Source organism: Bombina bombina, chromosome 3 (assembly GCF_027579735.1).
Source record: "Bombina bombina isolate aBomBom1 chromosome 3, aBomBom1.pri, whole genome shotgun sequence".
NCBI lineage: Eukaryota > Metazoa > Chordata > Amphibia > Anura > Bombinatoridae > Bombina > Bombina bombina.
The window spans coordinates 279,294,846-279,311,574 of record NC_069501.1 but is presented as its reverse complement, the minus strand read 5'-3'; the positions used below and the strand labels follow the sequence as shown (position 1 = coordinate 279,311,574).

At 41.5% G+C, this 16,729-nt stretch overlaps 1 protein-coding gene across 1 annotated transcript in view; it reads right to left on the bottom strand.

The window, feature by feature from the left end:
- Nucleotides 1–4,530: 4,530 nt before the first annotated feature.
- Nucleotides 4,531–16,729, bottom strand: part of TEKT1 (tektin 1) — a 70,251-nt gene continuing 58,052 nt past the window's right edge. Inside the window, exon 8 of the mRNA XM_053704611.1 lies at nucleotides 4,531–4,851. Within this exon, the coding sequence (XP_053560586.1) occupies nucleotides 4,692–4,851 (160 nt within the window). The 3' untranslated portion in view covers nucleotides 4,531–4,691. The remainder of the gene's footprint in view (nucleotides 4,852–16,729) is intronic.

Here is a 16,729-nt window from a genome sequence, read left to right as displayed (position 1 = left end):
ATGCAAGTTTAGCAACTAACAAGCCTTAACAATCAAATCTAAGTATTGCCTAATGTTTAATCATTGCATAAGTTATCAATAAAAGTTATGTTTCACACATTCCCTGTATCCTCCCTTTATTCAATACTAATCTTTAGCACTCTCCATGTTTGCTATTACTGCAAGATATATGGTCTACAAATGTTTCTATTTTGCATTTAAGTTGCCTTATTGATGTTATAATATATATTGTCTTTTTTTCCCTGTGGGGTCCATGAGTGTTGTTGTATTTCTGAAACTTAGTAATAATAATAAATAATAAAAAAAAAAAAAATAGAAAGCTTACCTGGGTTAAATAGGTTTTCTTAATCAGGACATGCACATCAGATACCACACCTAGCCTTGGATGAGCCTCCCTGCTTCAGAGCTAACTGTGACTTGACCTCTTTAATAGAGGCCCAATACACCTGCATTATTACATCACCACAGCCTCTCGACATCACCATGAACCAGGAGAGGCTGCCTGGCAGCAAAGTACACCTTACAAGGACAGGATTTAATTTTTGTGCTGGTTGAAGTCATGATAAACTCAAGTACTCAGAAAGCTTTGCTTAGGTATTTAGCCCACATATGCCCACCCATCAACACATTTGGACCATTCCTCTTGATCAGATCCATAGGATTATGGTGGTAGTGAGGTACTGTATATGTATCTTATCCTGTGCATGGAGAATGATGACAGGAATGAGAGATTATGGAGAACTGCAGTCAACCATAGCATTGTAAGAGAAGCAAATGTCTACAGATTCTAGCTTCCATCACTGAGTGTCTAAGGGATGTAAATAATTATGTTTTGCAGCTATATGGGACCATGTGTGCTTCTCGTAAAATCTATGATATATTTAGATTTGTTGACAACGATGGGTACCAGTTTGTGGATTGATAACATGGATATAACATGGACATTTTAAATTAGGCTTTGATTATTTGTTAGTGTGAATTTATTTTTTACTTTGGGTGCAAGGGAAGTTAGAAGATGACACTTTAATAAAGGTTAAATCCAACAAGTTCTCTACCTCCCAATGGCTGTCTGTGGAGTGATAGGCCCCGATATATTTAAAACATACAGACTGACGAGAAACTGCCTTTCTGGCCTTGTTGACCTCGCAGTCCGTCGGTCTGTTGATATTTTCTAAAGTGCCAGCAAGTGGTGATGTGTCTCCCATAGGATATAATTGGAAGCACTACATCAGCTAAACCTCGCCAACATCTCCACTTTCAGCAGGCTGGAGAGGTAGTATGTGAAGTGTTCCTACTATTTGCAGTGTTCCTACACCGCTAACAATTCAAATAATGCCTTTGTGACCTTACTCTAACTACACCTACACTAACTTCCCCACACTGTAAAGTCTCGCCACTGAAAAGGTAGCGAGACAAACATGGCTGATATCCTACTCGTAACCTGCACTTCAGAGATTGAAATATATTGCACTGCTGGTGATGTGTCCCAATCAAAGTACCTGTTACTCCCCCTGGGACACACGGCTAACTCCTTCAGCACACCTATGTCATACTCTAACTATACTCCCCTGAAATGTCCAGCTAACTCCATAATACCGGCAACACCTATGTAATGTGTTAGCTATACTTCCCCTGGAATGCCTGGCTAACTCCCATAGAATGCCTACACCTATGTAATGTCTGCAATCTACTTGACTAATAAAATATAAAAAAACAAAACTTCCCTATGATAACTATTAGAGCTATGTCGCTACATTTATATACAATGTTAAAATGATATGCATTGTCATGTATAATGCATATTACTTTAAGTATTGTAAATAATTGTATATATAATTGTATATGTAGTTATTCTGGCTTGTTTATTTTATTATTTTAAACTTAAATATATCATTTAAAATCTATATTCACGTTTAACATAAAAAAATGAACAAGACAAAAAAACTACTTATAAATTACATAAAATACTTAAAATAATATGCAGTATAACATGACAATGCATATCATTTTAACATTGTATATAAATGCAATGTTAAAATAAACTATTAACTCCTTAAGCGCCCTCACCCCCAGTACAAACTACACTATTAATCCCTAATGTGACATAACCTAAAGACCTATCCACCTCCTAACCTATTAAACCCTACACCGCGACAACCCACCAACACAATAAGCCCCCTAACCTATTAACCCCCTACCCTACTTAACTACCTAACACCTACCCCCCAACACACCTCTAATCTAAAAACTAAATCTAAAAAGTTAAAAGAAAAAATAATAAATACTGAATATACCAAAAATATTAAAACTAACATTACAGAAAATAAAAAACAAACATTACCAAAAATAACAATCCCACAGTTATGCCTATTCTAAAATTAAAGCCCCCCTTATCCCCCCCCAAAAAAACTAACACTAAACCAAACTATAGCAATAGCCCTTAGAAAAAACTTAGTGGTTTTTAGATTAGAGGTGAGGGTTAGGTAGTTAAGTAGTGTAGGGCATATTGCGTTGGTGAGTTGTAGCAGTGTAGGGGTTTATAGGATAAAGGGTATTGACAGTATAGGGGTTAAGTAGTGTAGGGGGTGTTTGAGGTGGGCTTTTGGCGATATAGGGGTTAAAAGGTTAGGAAGTTTACTGCAGTGGGCTATTGGCAGTTTAGGGGTTAATAGGTTAGGAAGTTTATTGCAGTGGGCTATTGGTGGTTTAGGGGTTAAGTAGTGTAGGGTTAGTTTACGGTAGTGGGTTATGTTGATTTAGGGATACATAGGTATAGTTATTAGGCTCAGTGCTATATATTTAAAAGGGATTCTTTATTTTACATCACCAATGTCTGTGCCGATGCTGCTTGGAATATTTCGCCAGCATAGCCACCCATTGCGATGTATAGTAAAACACCCCTCTACAATGCTGCCTTTAAACAGTAATGTTGGCCCTTTTAATATTTTGCCGGTATTCTCAACATCGCATCGGATCCCTTTTGAACATGTCGCCGCCTTGCAGCACTTTCGATCATTGGTGCCATAGTGAGGACAGCTAACTATAATTTGGAGCCAGTCAAACTTAAAGGGACAGTCAAATCAAAATGAACTTTTCACGATTCAGATAGGGCATGCAATTTTAAATTACTTTCTAATTTACTTTTATCATTAAATTTGCTTTGTTCTCTTGGTATTCTTTGTTAAAAGCTAAGCCAAGGTAGGCTCATAAAGTGATTACTAAGAAGTTGAAGGCCGTCTCTTATCTCAGTGAATTTTGAAAGTTTTTCACAGTTAGACAGTACTAGTTCATGTGTGCCATATAGATAACATTGTGCTCACTCCCATGGAGTTATTTATGAGTCAGCAATGATTGGCTAAACTGCAAGTCTGTCAAAAGAACTGATATAATGGTGCAGTCTTCAGAGGCTTAGATACAAGGTAATCACAGAGGTAAAAAGTGTATTAATATAATAGTGTTCGTTATGCAAAACAGGGGAATGGGTAATAAAGGGAATATCCATTTTTTTAAACCGTAGCAAATTTTCAAGTAGACTGTCCCTGTTAATTTCCACAAATGGTAACATCTAATCTGATCGGCTAAAAGGCATTCATTGAATTGGTTCCAGTTCTAACAAATGATTAGCTTTAAAGTTAATAACCAATCAGGTCTTGAGTTTACTGGTAGTCTCCTACTGGCTAATTAATCATCTTTTTTTCTGTGTTACTGGTTTGAGTTGGTTATGTTCACTGTGTGTGTGCCTCACATTCACTTAAAAGGGACAGTTTACTCCAGAATTTGTATTGTTTAAAAATATAGATAATCCCTTTATTACCCATTCCCCAGTTTTGCATAACCAACATGGTTATATTAATATACTTTGTACCTCTCTGATTACCTTCTCTCTAAGCCTCTGAAGACTTACCCCTCATTTAAGTTCTTATGACAGACTTGCATTTTAGCCAATCAGTGCCTTCTCATAAGTAACTCCACGGGCATGAGCACAATGTTATCTAAATGGCAAACATGAACTAACGCCCTCTAGCTGTGAAAAACTGTCCTACCTAGGTTTAGCTTTCAACTAAGAATACCAAGAGAACAAAGAAAATTTGAACAGTAAATAGTAAAGTTGTTTAAAATTGTATGCCCTATCTGAATCATGAAAGTTTCATTTTGACTAGACTGTCCCTTTAAAGTTTCTGATACAATGATCAGGATGGTTGCTGTATTTTAAGTTTGTAATGCGTAATAATCTTTACTATAATTTCCAAAGTTTAGATTTCAACCATCTGTAATAAAATGTATGCTGCCATACAGGGATCATTTTACTTTTGAACAATAAGTCAGGGATGTCATCATTCAAAGTAAGTTCATAATCACTGAGGCAGGCAACATAGATAGAAAGACAGACAGATTAAACATGATATATACAGTATGTGCAACTGTGAAGTTAATGCAAACATTTACCAGTGTAAAATCGGTAATATAAATGTGTAAAACGGTTTTGTTTGGGGGGAAAAAGCAATAATAAATAAACGCAAGATACACAAGTCTAGGCTAGGGTTTATAGGAATTACATCATAGACAACGTTTCCACAGCAGCCAGTGTTTGTCTTACAATGAGGCATAGGACAAGACACACCACATTTTTCATTAAATTAATTTAAAGGCTGCCTATACATATGGCATATTCACTAACATAAGAGCCACTGTTAGAATTTGTTGATGGAAATTGCTTCTCTCATCTGCATACAAATGACTTCACCAATGTACAGTGTATTTTCTTTAACCTTGATCTCTTCTTCTAGGGAGAGCTGGTTCCTGTTTAAAGCTTTTAATTCCCTCTCTGCTTGGCAGAGGGCTTCTCGGAGCCTGAATGATGAGAAAAAGAGAAAGAGAGGGGGTCAAACTTTGTGTAAAAAATATTTAATGGTTAACTTAACAGTCTAGCAACTACATACGCCTTTTCACGTTTTCTCTTATTACCGGGGAAAATACCAGCTTTATACACCTTAAAGGGACAGTCAACCCAAAAATTACTGTAACTTGTTTAGATTAGTTAAATAACTATCTTTACAGTAAACTGTAGCCAAAGTTTCATCTAAATAAACTTTTGCAGAAAATAAACTTACTAGATCTCATCTGGCAGTTTGGAAATGGCCGCCTGACCCCTCCTTCTCTGACGTCTCCCTAAAGCTTGCACTAGTACAGGATCCTTTTCTCTAGTCTTGTCCCTGCGCGCTCCTACAATTTCAGCTCTCTAGCAGCTGTTCATACCCGGCACTCACTGCCTCTCATCCATGCTGTGCGTTACAGAGAATGAGAGGCAGTGAGTGCCGTAGTAGTTCACATCTGTAGTCCTTCAGATTGACTGAACTTGTCAGTATAACTCACTTCTAAGTAATGTATTCAGACTCTTATTTTAAATACATTTTTTACAGGCTCATATTTTTATTTTGCCTTTATAATTCACTTTCTGGTCCTACAGCTGGTCAACTGAACTAAATTTAAATAATTTATTCCATCCCAAATCAGATCCCAAAGAGATGTGCTCGGATACCTACCGTCTGCTGGCCCTATCCTGTTAAATCATATATGTATATAAAATCCCATACACACAGCGCTCCAGACATTAGGTCTGCTTCGTGGGATATGGATTCCCTGCTGGTGAGAAGATTGATGTGGGATAAGCGAGTTTCATTTTAACAAGGTTTACGTGGCAGTCTGGCTGGAGTGAGATGTACCGGCTTACTGATTCCCCCGCTAGTCTGATGGCACCGGCCCTGCCCGACACTGCTCATAGACACTTGGAATAGCCTGGGTATGCGTGTCCATATAACGCTGCAGGTCTTTCCCTGCGGTCTTCAGGGGGCGGGGAGGGGGAATCTTCTTGCTGCCAAGAGGAGCGGAGTGTGTGAATGTAAATAAGCCTCTTCCTCCTACTGCTGCCTCTGTCAAAGCGGATCTGCCTCTATCAAAGCGGCGGTGAACAATTGGTAGGGTGAGAAAAGGTGGTGAGTGAGTGAGTAAGGGAGGGCAAAGGAGAAAAAGAAAGAGAGGAAAGAGGTGCATTCAAAAAGCAGAAGGTAAAAATGAAGATAGCAAAGAGAGCCAGAAACGATTAGGATTTGATTTCTGCACACACTGCATTGTGAATGAGAATCAGACTGGTTTCTTCCTGCACTAATCGCAGCATATTTTCTGCTTTTTTAATGCACCTCTTTCCTCTCTTTCTTTTTCTCCTTTGCCCTCCCTTACTTTGTTGTTGTTCACCGCCGCTTTGATAGAGGCAGATCCGCTTTGACAGAGGCAGCAGTAGGAGGAAGAGGCTTATTTACATTCACACACTCCGCTCCTCTTGGCAGCAAGAAGATTCCCCCTCCCCGCCCCCTGAAGACCGCAGGGAAAGACCTGCAGCGTTATATGGACACACATACCCAGGCTAATCCAAGTGTCTATGAGCAGTGTCGGGCAGGGCCGGTGCCATCAGACTAGCGGGGGAATCAGTAAGCCGGTACATCTCACTCCAGCCAGACTGCCACGTAAACCTTGTTAAAATGAAACTCGCTTATCCCACATCAATCTTCTCACACAGCAGGGAATCAATATCCCACGAAGCAGACCTAATGTCTGGAGCGCTGTGTGTATGGGATTTTATATACATATATGATTTAACAGGATAGGGCCAGCCAGACGGCAGGTATCCGAGCACATCTCTTTGGGATCTGATTTGGGATGGGAATAAATAGTTAAATTTAGTTCAAGTTGACCAGCTGTAGGACCAGAAAGTGAATTATAAAGGGCAAAATAAAAATATGAGCCTGTAAAAAATGTATTTAAAATAAGAGTCTGAATACATTACTTAGAAGTGGGGTTATACTGACAAGTTCAGTCAATCTGAAGGACTACAGATGTGAACTACTACGGCACTCACTCACTGCCTCTCATTCTCTGTAACGCACAGCATGGATGAGAGGCAGTGAGTGCCGGTATGAACAGCTGCTAGAGAGCTGAAATTGTAGGAGCGCGCAGGGACAAGACTAGAGAAAAGGGATCCTGTACTAGTGCAAGCTTTAGGGAGACGTCAGAGAAGGAGGGGTCAGGCGGCCATTTCCAAACTGCCAGATGAGATCTAGTAAGTTATTTCTGCAAAAGTTTATTTAGATGAAACTTTGGCTACAGTTTACTGTAAAGATAGTTATTTAACTAATCTAAATAAGGTACAGTAATTTTTGGGTTGACTGTCCCTTTAATGGGTGTAATCCAGATGTATAAAGGTAAACGTGAAGCAATATGCAGTCAATATTTGTGCAGAACAACTAACTGCATAATATACAGCTCTGGGAAAAGAGACCACTTCAAAATTATCAGTTTGCCTGGTTTTACTATTTATAGGTATGTGTTTGAGTAAAATGAGCAATTTTGTTTTATTCTATGAGCTACTGACAACATTTATCCCAAATAAAAATAGTCATTTAGAGCATTATTTGCAGAAATATATTCATTTTTAAACAACTCAATACTAATGTTTTAACTTAGGAAGAGTTAATTTGGTGGAATAACCTAATTGTGTCACTCTTTATGCAAGTGCTCCATCTATAGTGCATATTAGTATTACAGGACACTAATACCAAAATGATAAAAGGGTTCCAGCCTGCTGTCAGCAACCCACTTACAGAAACAGTTATTATTATTAGTTATTTTGTAGAGCAACCAACAGATTCCACAGTGCTATAAACATAGGCACGTATCAAGGTAGCAATTATTGGGATGAAATGGGTAAGGGCCCTGCCTAAGTCGCACTGTTGTAGTCAGCTCTTGTGAAGGTCATCTACAAACAGTTGGCTTAAGCTTACATTCTAAGGAGGTTCATGGCGAATAGCAATAGAGGAGAGGAACTGGTATTAGGAAAGGATAGGTGTAGGTTGTAGCATCCCTGAACAAAGAGTTCTTTAGGGAGTGCTTTGAAGCTTTCAAAATTAGGGGAGAGTCTTGTGGAGAGAGGCAGAGGGTTCCACAAGATGGGAGCCAGTCTGGAGAAGTCCTGTAAACGGGAATGTGAGAAGGTAACGAGGAGGAGTGTAGGAGGTTGTGAGCAGAGTGAAGGGGACGGGAGGGAGAGTATCTGGAGACAAAGTCGGAGATATAGAGGGGAGCAGTGCAGTTGAGGGCTTTGTATGTCAGAGTCAGAATTTTGTGTTTAATCCTGGAATCAAGAGGAAGCCAGTGAAGGGATTGGCAGAGAGGTGCAGCAGATGAAGAGCGACATGTAAGGAAGATGAGCTTGGCAGAGGCATTCATTATGGACTGTAAAGGAGCTGGACGGCAGCTAGGGAAACCAGAGAGGACAGAGCTGCAATAGTCAAGGCGGGAAAGGATGGGAGAGTGGATTAAAATCTTAGTGTGTCTGTGTAAGGAAATGTCTAATTTTAGAGATGTTTTAAGGTGGAAGCGGCAAGATTTAGCCATGGCCTGATGTGAGGATGAAAGAAAGTTGTGACCCCCAAGACATCAGGGGAATGGGCGGGTAGGGTAATGATGGAGTTGTCGACAGTTATATGAGAGATGGGGGTGGAGATTTAGAGGGGGGGAAAATAAGGATGTGACAGACCCTTCTGTCAGGACTGAAGGAGTTAATTGTGTTTAGCTAAGAAACTAATTTCTAAAGACAGAGTTGCTGGCTCCAGCTATAATCTAATTAGTGCTAAGCATCTATTGTTTGATCACCTCCAGAGAGAAAACGCCTAAGTGATAAGAAGGGCCAAGAGTGTCTTGTGGTTGAAGTGTTTAAGTAATATAATTCTATTGTATCATGTCAAAGGGCTTGTTCCCTCCATGTAATGTACAACAGCCTTTCAACCCCCATCTGGGGGGGTCAGACCTGCATAAATACTAGGCATAGCCTTTTAATAAATGTCATTCTGTTTTAAACCTGAAAACTGGCTGGGTTGTGAATTGCTGATTGTCTATGCAGGACATTGTTCATCTGATATTAACCCTTGGTACACCTGTTGGTACTGTAACAATTGGTGGCAAGCGACGGATGAACCTTATCGCCCAGAAGAGCAACTACACAAGCCAGTAACCTCAGGAAGAGGGGGATTATTACAATACTGACTAAGATGGAAAGAGTACCAGGGACAGAAGGAACCAATGGGCCCAGCATATCAGACAGAACCCCTGAAGAAGCAAGCTTTGATCGGGCGGTTAAAATAAGACTGGCACATTATGGCCCCAACCCATCTGCGGAAAATTATCGACCGGGTCATAGCAGCTGTGGAGGCCAACCTACTTCGCCAAAGCAGCGCTGCAGCAGCCCAAGTGGAAAAAGAGAAAAGTAAATTTTGCAGCTTTTAAAAACTTCCTGGAAACAGAAGGAGAGATTGATGGGTTCCTTGCGGATTTTGAGAGGCAATGTGCACTACACAAGGGTACCCGCAGAGGATTGGGTCACGATATTATCCGGAAATTATCCGGCCGGGCCAGTGAGGCTTTTCGGGCCATTCCAGATGAGGAGGTTGGGGATTATAATACTGTGAAAGAGGCTCTGGCTCTCCAGGTATGCGGTTACACCGGAGGCATACCGGAGGCGGTTCAGAGACACTGTTAAATTAGCTGGAGATTCCTACCTTGAGTGGGCATGTAAGGTGCACCGCACAGCAGCTCACTGGATAGCGGGGTGCCAAGCCGTATCTGGGGAAGAGGTGCTGCAGCTATTCCTGTTGGAACATTGCTTTGACAAGTTATCAGCAGGAGTTAGAGAGTGGGTTCGGGGACCGTAAACCCTCCACCCTGCATGAAGCTGCTCGCCTGGCAGATGAGTATATGGATGCCCGCAAACTGGACACTGCTACCACTAAGCCCCCTGCTAGAGTGGAGTACAGACCCCCAGTCACCCCAGCAACTGCCAGTTACCAACCCCCGGTGCACCGCTATACCACACGGCCTCCGGCCACGAACTACCCTCAGAGAGCCCGGTTCAATTCACGGGCTACTCACAGCCTATTTGGTGCTTTGGATGTAAGCAACTAGGGCACAAAAGACCAAGAGTGTCCCCTAAATGCAGCGAACCAAGCACAGTCCTGGAGAAGACCCGCCGGCGGAATCCCACGTAACTCTCAGCCTGCGGCCCGCTACGTAGAGGCGCAAGAATGCTGGAGCATCCTACATGAGGCAGACCTTGTGCAAGCTGCCCACCGGAATAACCGGCAACTGGTTAAAGTGAATGGGAAGAAGGTCAGTGGTCTACGGGATACTGGTGCTACCATGACCTTGCTTCAAAAGAACTTGGTGTCTGAGAAACAGTACACTGGAGACACTGTGGCTGTGAGGGTAGCAGGGGGCGATGTGTTCAGCCTACCTGTTGCCAGGGTACATTTGGATTGGGGAGTGGGCGCTAGACCTGTGAATGTGGGGGTCAAGAAGGACTTACCTGCTGATGTTCTTCTTGGAAATGACTTGGCTCCCCTTGTTTCTGCCTATGCTCCCATGGGTCCCGCTGATGTTAACCCTGTGACTACCCGTGCTCAGATCCGTGCAGCAGAGACTGACCCCCCTGCTGCTAAGCCCCAGGACGCTGAGCTCAGTAAATCTCTATCCGCTATTGATACTGTGGAGTCCCGTTACAATGCGCTGATGAAGGAGAAGAGGAGCGCAGAGGAAAAAGCACGTTTAGAACGTGAATCTCTGCTAGACAAGCTGCACCGACAGACTGCAGAAAACACCAGCTAGAGAGTGGGACATGAAACATTAAAGACAAACTTAGCGACACTTGAGGAGAAGCTGACGCTGGCTCATAGTGAGGTGCAGCAACTCAAGGGGCACCCTATGTCAGTATGAAGGGATTGTGGATACCTATAAAGAGCAGGTACAGAAAACTCGTAAAGAAGCTGATGGGATTTTTAAGGACTGTTTAGCCCTAGGTCTGGGCACTGAGGAAGTTGAACCCTTCTTTGTATGGACAGGAATTCTCTCTCATAACGGGAATACAGATGGATTGTCCTGGCAAACTGACATGCCTACCACCTCCTAGTCCGGTCATTCCCCAGGTTGACCCGCCAAAGGGTCAAGCCGGGTCTGCCGGAGTGTTCCACAAGGGGGGGAGATATGTGACAGACCCTTCTGTCAGGACTGAAGGAGTTAATTGTGTTTAGCTAAGAAACTAATTTCTAAAGACAGAGTTGCTGGCTCCAGCTATAATCTAATTAGTGCTAAGCATTCTATTGTTTGATCACCTCCAGAAGAGAAAACGCCTAAGTGATAAGAAGGGCCAAGAGTGTCTTGTGGTTGAAGTGTTTAAGTAATATAATTCTATTGTATCATGTCAAAGGGCTTGTTCCCTCCATGTAATGTACAACAGCCTTTCAACCCCCATCTGGGGGGTCAGACCTGCATAAATACTAGGCATAGCCTTTTAATAAATGTCATTCTGTTTTAAACCTGAAACTGGCTGGGTTGTGAATTGCTGATTGTCTATGCAGGACATTGTTCATCTGGTATTACCCTTGGTACACTGTTGGTACCGTAACAAAGGAGCTCAGTTTTGGAGAGATTTAGCTTAAGGTAGAGAGAGGACATCCAGAAAGAGATGTGAGAAAGACAGTTAGTGACACAGGTTAGCAAGGAAAGAGATAGGTCTGAAGCAGAGATGTAGATTTGAGTGTTGATGGCATACAAATGATATTGAAACCTGTGGGACTTTATTAGGGAACCTAAAGATGACCTTTAGATTGGAGAGAGAAGGGGACCGAGGACAGAGCCTTGCAGTACCCCAACAGAAAGTGGTAACTGGGCGGAGGAAGCCCCAGAGAAGGCTACACTAAAGGTACGGTAAGGAATAGAACCACGAGAGGGGCTGTTGTCACAAATGCCGAAGGATTGGAGGGTTTGGAGCAAAAGAGGTGGTTGGTCAACAGGTATCAAAGGTCTGCAGACGAGACCAAGAGGGATAAGCAGAAAGAAGTGGCCTTTGGATTTTGCTACTGAGAGTAGGTCGTTGGTAACCTAAACGTAGTGCCATCTCTTGTAGGAGTGATGGGACAAAATCTAGATGCAGTGGTTCAAAGGAGGGAGGGATGTATGAAAATGGGTATAGGTTGCATGTACTGATTAGCTTTCAAGAGCGATGAGTGCAAGAGGGAGTAAGGAAATAATTCGGTAGTTGGATGGGGGAGGTTGGATCGAGACAAGGTTTTTTGGGGATAGGTGTGTGACAAGTGCATGTTTTAGAGATGAGGGCAATATACCAGTGCTGAGGGAGAGGTTGAAAATGTGTGTGAGTATAGGGGTAAGTGTAGGAAGAGAGGGAAGGGAGTAGCTGTGAGGGAATGGGGTCGAGCGGACAGTAGTGAGATAGAGCGCAGTATAATGTAGAAACTTCTTCCTCAGTAACAGGGACAAAAGAGGCTAAAAATATGGCTATGTGGGATTTGGTTAATTAGCAAGCTTTTGAGGGAGGGTGAGAGGCTGGAACCATGCTGAGAGCTGATTTCGTTTTTCTGATGGAATCGATTTGTTATTGAAGTGTCTGGCAAAATCTTGACGGACAGAGAAGTTGTATTAGGAGGTGGGCGTGGGCGAAGAAGAGTGTTGAAAGTGGAGAGACAGACATTTTGGGTTTGAAGAAAAAGTGGATATTAGAGTAGAGAAGTAGTGTTGCTTATAAAGATTAAGGGCAGAGTAGTAGGAGTTCAAAGATGAACTTATAGTGAAGAAAGTCATCTGATCTCCGAGATTTTCTCCAGTGCCGCTCAGCCAGTAACGGGAACATCTGCATAGGTACCGTGGTCAGAGGAGTATGCCAGGGCTGAGGGTGAGGTGTGTGATTTCCAAGCTATGGTAGGAGGGGCCAGATTGTCAAGGACCGATGTAAGGGTGGAATTATAGTGGCAGATAGATTGGTCAGTGGCAGGAAAAAGGAGGAGATAGAGGAGAGGTTAGAGAGAACTAGCGAGCTGTTGCTGATCTAATAACATAATGCTTCTTTGAAGATTGGTGTGAGGGGTAGAAGGAGGGAGAGGTTGTAGGAGGGATGAGATGTTGCAAGTGAGGAGTTGATAGTCAGAAAGAGGAAAAGGGGAATTTGTGAAGTTTTAAATAGTGCATCGATCAAGGGAGTGACCATTTCACCAAGAATGATGGCAGGAGTGTCTGAGGAAAGGAAATAGAGTAGCCAGACAGCAAAGTGATCTAGAAATTAAGTTGAGGAGCCAGGGGGGCGGTATATTACTGCAACACATATAGAGAGGGGAGAGAATAAGCAAATCATGTGGATTTCGAATGGGGAAAATGTAAAGAAAGAGATGGGATGTATTTGTTGAAAGGTGCAATGATGAGAGGAAAGTAAAATACCTATGCCACCTCCTTGTCTGTTACCAGTGGATGCTGTGTCTAAAGGAGAGAGCCAAGTTTCTGTGAGAGTCAGAAGGTTGAGGGAGTGGGAGATAAAAAGGTCATGGATAGAAGTGAGCTTGTTGCAAACAGACCGAGAGTTCCAGAGTGCACAAGTGAAGGGGGTAGTGGCTTTAGATACAAGAATGTGAGTGAGGTTACCAGAGTTTTGTTTTCTGAGTCTGTCAAAAGGTACACATGGATGTGCACGGCTAGGAAGTTGTAGGGGGCCAGCAGCTAGTATGAGCAAGCGGGACAGTGACATGAGGTGAGATGCAGATTTGCAGTAACGAGTTTTTGGGATGAGGTGCAGGGGGAAGAGAGAGTGTTTAGGAATAGGTAAAGTTCATGAGTACAAAAGGAAGGTGAGTTTAAGAGAGATGGGTTACTGAACAGAACAGGTGGTGAGGGGGAAGGAGTAATTGAGTAAAGTAATTTGCTATAGAGGCAAGAGGTAGCAAAAAGGAATATTAATATATTACGCATTTTTACAAAAGTGGGAGCCAATTAAACACACAAAAGACAGAATTACAGCAGCACTTGGATAAGGAATCAATGAGACACATAAAACAATATTACAAAAGGTACTTGCCTTGTGTCTTGCCCCTTGTCCAATTCTTGTATAATTCTTATCTTAATGTCTTACTTATAAAATGTTCACTTTAGTCTTGTATAATTCTTATCTTAATGCCTCACTTATAAAATGTTCACTTCAGAAATGTGAACATATGCTATGGTAACAATACACACTGTGCAGGCAATGCACAGCCCAAGCTAGTGTTAATATATAGGCAGGGCGGTCAGCTGGGTCCACTAAATTACTTGATTGCTAAGTCAAAAGACAATTTAAAAGGCCAATTGAAAGTTAGATTCTGGTCAGGTCAGGTCAGGGTGAGATAAGTTAAGAAAAACAAGACAGTACAATTTTGAGGAGGTAGGAGCTATGGCATATAACAGCTATATATTTACAAATAATAGCAAGTATTGATAAGGATTGAACATCACATGGCATTTAACAAAACATTAGAAGTAAGACATTGGTATGCCATTACAATAAATGCAGGACTACATTAAAATCATTTGCTCAATATACATATACACATACCAAAAGAAAGTTACAGGAGAGGAGAGAGCACTAGAATGCAGTGAATAGGTTACAGATGAGCAGGGATACTATTCACTTACCAAAAGAGAGTTACAGGAGAGGAGAGAGCACTAGAATGCAGTGAATAGGTTGCAGATGAGCAGGGATACTATTCACGTACCAAAAGAGAGTTACAGGAGAGGAGAGAGCACTAGAATGCAGTGAATAGGTTGCAGATGAGCAGGGATACTATTCACGTATCAAAAGAGAGTTACAGGAGAGGAGAGAGAACTAGAATGCAGTGAATAGGTTACAGATGAGCAGGGATTCTATTCACGTACAAAAGGAGAGTCAAAGGAGAGGAGAGAGAACTATAATGCAGTGAATAGGTTACAGATGAGCAGGGATTCTATTCACGCACCAAAGGAGAGTTACAGGAGAGGAGAGAGCAATAGAATGCAGTGAATAAGTTGCAGATGAGCAGGGATTCTATTCATGTACCAAAAGAGAGTTACAGGAGAGAGCACTAGAATGCAGTGAATAGGTTGCAGATGAGCAGGGATTCTATTCACAGTAAAGTCAAAATAAATCTTATGGTTCAGACCAAGTATACAATTTTAAACAACTTTCTATTTTGCCTCATTTATCTAATTTGCTTTGTTCTTTCTGTATCCTTTGTTGAAAATCATACCTAGGTAGGCTCAGGAGCAGCAATGCACTACTGGAGACTAGCTGCTGATTAGTGGCTGCAAATATGTCTGTTGTCATTGGCTCAGCCAATGTGCTCAGCTAGCTCCCAGTAGTGCACTGCAACAAAATATTTCAAGAAAATAAAGAAAATTTGATAACAGAATTAAATTGAAGAGTTGTTTAAAATTGTATTTCTGTCTGAAAGGGATAGTAAACACCAAAAATGTTATTGTTTAAAAAGATAGCTAATCCCTTTATTTACCATTCCCCAGTTTTCCATAACCAACACAGTTATAGAAATATCCTTTTTACCTCTCTAATTACCTTGTATCTAAGCTTCTGCTGACTGCCTCCTTATCTCAGATCTTTTGACAGATTTGCATTTCAGGCAATTAGTGCCAACTCTTAAATAACTCCACGTGCATGAGCACAATGTTATCTAATATGAAACACATGAACTAACGCCCTCTAGCTGTGAAAAACTGTCAAATGCATTCAGATTAGAGGCGGCCTTCAAGGGATTAGAAATTAGCATATGAGCCTACCTAAGTTTAGCTTTAAACTAAGAATAACAAAAGAACAAAGCAAATTTGATGATAAAAGTAAATTAGAAAGTTGTTTAAAATTAAATCATGAAAGTTGAATTTGGACTTTACTATTCCTTTAATCTTTAAAGAAAATGTTTGAGTTTAAAGGGACAGTAAACTTAAAAAATAATGTTACATAATTCTGCACATAGTGCAAAATTATATAACAGTATCTTAGCGGCAGGCTTTCAAAATCAAAGGATTTTTAGCTGTAAAAGTTGCACTTACCTGTTCTCCTCTCCATGATCTTCTGATTAGGTCTTCTTTTCAAAAAGCGCTTTGCAGGCGCACAGTCTAATCACAGCGCGCCCGATTGCGCTATTGAACTGAATGTAGCGCGCTCCCACTACCAGACCAGAGAGGAAGCACGCAACACTTAGTTCAATAGTGCAAAGCGCTTTTGAAAAAGAAGACTTAGGGGCCAATTTATCATAGTGCAAGAGGACATGATACGATGTAGTGTATCATGTCCGCCGCACATCGATAAATGCCGACAGCATACGCTGTCTGCATTTATGATTACACAAGCATTTCTTGTGAACTGCTTGTGCAATGCCACCCCCCTGCAGATTCACGGCCAATCGGCCGCTAGCAGGGGGTGTCAATGAACCCGATCGTATTCGATCAGGTTGATTTCTGTCCGCTGCCTCAAAGCAGGCGGATAAGTTATGGAGCAGCGGTCGGCCCCTTAATCAGAAGAGCAAAACAGGTAAGTGCAACTTTGGCAGCTAAAATCTCTAAAATCATTTTAATTGTAAAAGCTGTCGCCTAGATAATGTTATATACAGGGAGTGCAGAATTATTAGGCAAGTTGTATTTTTGAGGATTAATTTTATTATTGAACAACAACCATGTTCTCAATGAACCCAAAAAACTCATTAATATCAAAGCTGAATAGTTTAGGAAGTAGTTTTTAGTTTGTTTTTAGTTATAGCTATTTTAGAGGGATATCTGTGTGTGCAGGTGACTATTACTGTGCATGATTATTAGGCAACTTAAC